This window comes from Montipora capricornis, chromosome 8 (genome assembly GCF_036669925.1).
Source record: "Montipora capricornis isolate CH-2021 chromosome 8, ASM3666992v2, whole genome shotgun sequence".
In the NCBI taxonomy this organism is placed as follows: Eukaryota; Metazoa; Cnidaria; class Anthozoa; order Scleractinia; family Acroporidae; genus Montipora; species Montipora capricornis.
Genome location: NC_090890.1, coordinates 15,438,264 through 15,444,209, shown reverse-complemented (window position 1 = coordinate 15,444,209; position 5,946 = coordinate 15,438,264). Strand labels below are relative to the sequence as shown.

Genomic DNA, 5,946 nt, shown 5'->3' with positions numbered 1-5,946 from the left:
TCCCAAAATAAAAAAGTCTTTTATTCATATATTCATTTAGCTAAACACACCTTATATAACATAGTGATCTGATTTAACTGTTCAACAAGGCCAAGTATTATTTAGTACAAGAACTAGTTTTCAAATCAGCTACTATAATTTATTGTGCTATCTACCCCTTAAACGACCAAGCCCAGTTTTTGTCAAAATAATGGTTCATTTTCATCAAAAATTTTTTTTATCTCAATTCCAAAATTTGTATTCCTATCTTGATTATTGCTGTTTGGGAAACTGCAAACACTCACCCTGAATTTTTATATATTATTTATTGTTATATCTGTAACCACAACCTATATTAATAAAAAGTTCCTCCAAAGGAAATCCTCCACGCTAATAACTGTTAATTTACCAGACAAAGTTGATTGCTTTGTAGGAAAATATTGAAGAAATGAGTCAAAGATCTACTTTCATGAGCTACAAAACACCAGCTCTTGACACAAAATAAATTTCTACATTTAGAAGGCAGTAAAATTGGAAAAAAATATGCTTTTCTAATATCTTACATTGTATTTTCCTTTAACTGAGCTTAATAAAATTAATGATTAATTTTAATTGGAATGTTGAATCAGCAGATGACAATTTTGAACAATAGCAGGAGGCTCACAACATTTCACACTAACTTCACTATTTTATGAAGCACTCTACTTTTTCAGCTCAAACTTTGCATAAATAGATTATGCAAGTGTGTTTGGTAGAAAAGTGTCTGAAAATGCCACCTTGTGAGGTAATTTATCTTGCTTCAACCATTCAAAACAGAGACATGAAAAATTTCATTTTCATTCATTAATCTCCAACAGTTATACCCTAACCTACGAAAAATGTGATTTTGAAATGCAAGAACAAAGCGAGTTTTTTCTTCTGGAGAAACAGGAAAGTCTAATTTTGTAAAACTACATCTAGTGAGTTAATTGTATCTACAACATGCTGTTCTCCTTGATTTATAATTCCAGGGTCAATTCCTGACCGGATCATCATGTCCCGCACATCATCTTGAACACCAAAGAAAAAAACTAGGATTGCTTTATTGTTCATCTCTTCAAGTACAGTAAGAAGTGCTTGTGTGACTGTAAAATCAATGCTTGTTACCACTGAAAGGTCAACCACAATCCCAGGTGGAGAAGGATCAGTGTTTGAAGCCTTTTGAATCTCATTGCTAACATGTTCAATTCCAGGATAACTGAGATTGCCTTGCACCTTCAACAGAATATAATTTCCACAGTTTGTTTGGGACACTTGAGGCCAAACTATGCGGTACAGAAGAATGCACAATGCAATACCTATGCCTGTTAAAATTCCAATCTCAATGTCGTAGAAACAACCAAAAAACGTGACAGCCAGGGGTATTAAATCAAGTCGGCGCACTTTCCAGATATTTGGAAGTATGTGATACTCTATCATGGTTACTACAGATGACATGATCAGGGCAGCAAGAGATGCCTTTGGAATGTACTTGAAGGATGGAGTGAGAACACCAAGGGCCAGCAAAACAACAGCTCCCGTGAAAATTCCTAAACAAAAAGCGAATAATAGTTTAGAAATGACTGCATGTGAATGTCTGCAAATATTTAACTGGTAAAGTTTTTCAAACAAATAAATTAGAAACAAGTAGGAAGAGAGAGATTTTGACTTAAGTTGATTTAATGCCTCTCTTTGTAATTTCATATCACCGTAATCACGGCTTATTTACCTTCAGATCATCGAGTACTTGTTGTACTTCGCATCTGACTCTGAGCATTTGCCCTCGCAACCATGATATACCACAACAACTCCGTGTCCAACTCTATGTGAACACTACCCCAGCATACGGCTTATTTAATGTCTCACAGGGTTATGAACAATGCCGATGTCATTGCCAAGGTGACACTTCTTTCCTTAGTTATTTAAAAGAACCTGAGCATTGGCTAAGCCAGAGTTTGAACTCACCAAACCACAGTTCACCAATGCCTGATCACCTGATGCTCAGGATTCAGGTTATGTCCAAGTGATGGCAACAGCAAATGATACATGAAAACAGGTTTCATTGATGTGTGGTAATATAAGTATTTTATAACAGGCTTGAGGGATGTGGTTGGCAAAAGTAGCTGGCTACTGCAGTTACACTGTTTACTGTAATAAACACATCTAACTAACCAAGTTATAGCCCATGTTTTTTAAATTTAATTGTTTGCCCTCTGGCAATAAATTGACCTGGAAAAAACAAAAGGTCTGACTAATAGTATGGTCTGAGAAAAGATACATTGGCAAGTCATTTTGTAAATCTTATGGTAATCAGATTGCATGGGAAAGCACACCTTGAAGTCAAGAGGGCAATATTTTAGTACAAAGCCTGAAAAAATCGACCAATTGTACTGTGCATATTATCTAATAATGAATTTTCTTTTACCTCCAGCAGGTGTGGCCACCCCACTTTGAGCGTTTACAGCTGTCCTTGAGAAACTTCCAGTGACTGGATAAGACGAAACAAATGAGCCCAGGCAGTTAGCAATACCAAGTGCGATTAACTCTTGACTGGCATCAACGGTGTAACGATTCTTCCGTGCAAAGGCTTTGGCAATTGCAATACTCTCAAGAAAGCCAATGAGGGGAACAACAACCAGTCCAGGTCCAAGATTGCTAAGCACCTGAGATGCAGACACTGTGGTGTTATGGACTTTAAAGCTGAGGGCAGGTGCCTGTGGTAAAAAGAAAACATTAACAAGTTTTAGTTGCCTCTCATTATTCAATGCTAAGATAACTGTTTTAACATCAACAGAAGAAATTGTAAGAGTGCATCTAAGATAGTGAAGATATCACTGATGCCACATCTGAAGGCTTTTTTCACTTCAGGGGTTGGAACAATAATTATTGTTATTAATATTAATTGAATGACAAAGAGGTATAAACAGATATTGACAGACACTGATGATTACTGAAAAAGCTCAAAGGTTAGCACTATGGTAGACAATCTAGGTCAAGAACCTCTGCAAATGAGAAATCAGGTGTACTTTTCTTTAGACAGGGCGCAAAAAGGTACGCCTGATACAATTTCTTAACGAGTTGTCTGCACATAATCCAGAATCTGAACTTTATTCTGATTGGCCGAAAAACAATAGAGCTCTTGGAGCCTTGCTCTGATTGGTTACAGAATTGGAAAAAAAAAAAAACAGGAATGATGTTTGGGCTCAGTTTAAATACAGCTGCCTTTGCTTCAACTTCAGTTTTTTTTTTCAAAAATTGTTGAAGGAAGAGCAGAGAGAATGCATCCAAAGAATGGTTTGTGTAAAAGAAGACATTACAGTTGTACTTCCTACGGGATTTGGCAATAGTGTTATTTACAGTCCCTAACATTCTAGAAAAAAATGCATCCTTCCACTTCCACTGACTCAAAAACGTTTGTAGTTGTGATAAGTTCTTTGGAATATATTCGGAAGCAACAAGTTGTTAATCCAAGAAGAACCAAATAGAACTTTAGGGCTGCCACATTCAGGGAATCAGCCGAGCTTGACAGAGAAATTTGACATTCTTATGGAAGCGCTGAACAATGGTTTAGTGACACACTTCTTATGCGGGGGGGGGGGGGGGCTCAATTGGCCTCACAGAACCCCTACCCCTTAATAGTCTACTTTATGGCCACTATATTAGTAACTTTTGGGTAAATGTGATTTTAGCAACCCCAACTTAGTCACTTTCTGTTTATGCATAAACCTTACATAAAGCCTTTTAACTGTAATTTCAAAATGTACTGTAATGTAATGTGACTAATGTAAATATTAAATCAACAGTGCTACAGTTCTTTCTGTAACAACTTTTTTTCACTGTGAATCTTTCCATTTTTAAATCCCACTAGCCAGAAATTTCCATCCTCTAAAATCTTGACAATAGCCCTTATCAGAGTTATCAGCAGTTTTGCCACATAAACGAGGCTAAGGGGTCATTTTATATTGAATTGACCCTTAAGCCTCTTCTGCATGTAGTTTTAAACAAAAGAAAGTGTGCCTGCAGGCTCAACTCCGATAAGGTCCATTTGCCACCCCATTCTCATAACTATGTCGGGAACTCTGTTGAAAATGCAACCCAATTATAGTTAATCTGGCAGTCATAAAAATATGACCCCATCCAGTGGCACAGCCCCATTAGTCCTTTAATAGAAAGTACCCCCCTAGCACCTCTTACAAAATTATAGTTGAGTAGCTGCTGCCGGAAAACTAGACATTTTCCTCATATTAGCATATTTTATTAACATCTCAAATATGCAAATTTAAAGTTCATTGTACTGTTGATTGCGCCTGATGATAAGATGAAGGATTTGGCTTTTTCTGCAATTTTACCTCAAAATTCTTTGTTCCCTGATGGTTTGAACAGAGTAACCGCACCAACTGTCAAGCAAGATTTGCAGAAATAGCTTTGATTGTAGGATAAAGTCTGACTTCACAGACATTCCAGCTAGAGTTCTATTTTGTTTTCACCGTGTTTTTCCTTGAATTACAACGTGCAGGTAATTTCCAGTAAAATCTGATTTGCTCACATTTACAGCATGACACATGCATGATAACATCACTCTTGACAGGTGGGCAGCAGACAACTCATTAAGAAATTGTATCAGGCATACACTTTGAACATAAGCCTTTGGCTTGGGATATTGGGTGACCACACCCAGTACTCGACTGAAAATAAGTAATCTCTTACGACAGAGCAACAAACTCACAAAGTTGAAAAATAGGAAAATGACTATGACCAGAGGATTAAAACTACTATACTACTACTATACTATACTACTACTACTACTACTACTACTACTACTACTACTACTACTACTACTACTACTACTACTACTACTACTACTACTACTACTACTACTACAGCCTACTATCATTTTTAAAAAGCGAGTAATGTGAGAAATACTACATGAAATATATTATGCGTCTTTCATGTACAAGTACTTCTACTTCTATTATAGGTCTGACTCAAAATCTATAATTGAAATGACAAGGTGGTCGTACTTTTAGTTCTGTCCACAATATTAGCCGATTTAGTTTCTTTTTTTGTAAAGCTTTCCGAACAAACCTAAAAAACAAATATCAACCCATAGCTCGACACCTTTAGTATCCAATAGGGTGATATGATCTCATTCGAATAATCTTGAGAGCCCCTAAACTTTTTGCGCGAGTTGTTCATTGGAACTATGACTTCCTAATTTAATAAAACAAAAAACTGATTTGAACCCCATGAAATTGTTAGCCCTTTAACATGTGAGTATTAAAAGTTCGTGCTTCAAGTTAAATTCGTAAAGCTTCCACGTGTTTGCTTTTTTCCTCAAAATGCGGAAGTTTGGATGACTCGTCCGTGTATCATGCGAGTAAATTCATAAGTCGTCCTCATCTCGAAATATATATGTATACATTTAGTTTATTGGAATTTTAAGCCTGCCATCATACATGACTAAAAATAACGAGTACAACTGTAAGCCTAACAACCGTTGATGATGCTATGAAATTAGCATAATTAAAAAGCCTGAATAAAAACACGTGAACATCATACGAAATTGCCATGGAATTACCACGCGCCGATAAAAATTTTAAGAAAATGCTAGGAAAGACTCGCAATAAAGCGAATTTTGCTTGAATCTCTTACCCTGATGAGAGTTTTTGTCACAAAAAATACAAGGGATTTGATTGGTGTCAATAAAAAAACTCACTATTTTTACCGCCGAAATTTATGCAAAGTACGTAAGCTTAAATGCAATAAACGGTTAAGAGGTTCCACGTGTCATTGAAAGAAAAATATAAGCTTACAAGAAAAAGCGATCACAAGACACAAATTATACAATACCTGTACAGGCGGCAAGCCTGGTTCTATACGCCCTGGCAAACTGAAAATGTCTTTATGACCATGACTGTAGACGACCGAAGAAATTGCAGCCGCCATAAA

The 5,946-nt window shown here is 36.4% G+C and overlaps 1 protein-coding gene across 2 annotated transcripts in view; it reads right to left on the bottom strand.

The window, feature by feature from the left end:
- Positions 1-5,946, bottom strand: part of LOC138060712 (sodium-independent sulfate anion transporter-like) — a 13,950-nt gene continuing 8,004 nt past the window's right edge. For both annotated transcript variants that reach the window (XM_068906568.1, XM_068906567.1), the window contains exons 2-4: positions 5,848-5,946; positions 2,423-2,711; positions 1-1,547 (exon numbers count right to left, since the gene is read on the bottom strand). The exon at positions 5,848-5,946 is cut by the window's right edge and continues 723 nt beyond it. In XM_068906568.1, the coding sequence (XP_068762669.1) occupies positions 916-1,547; positions 2,423-2,711; positions 5,848-5,946 (1,020 nt within the window). In that variant the 3' untranslated portion in view covers positions 1-915. The remainder of the gene's footprint in view (positions 1,548-2,422; positions 2,712-5,847) is intronic.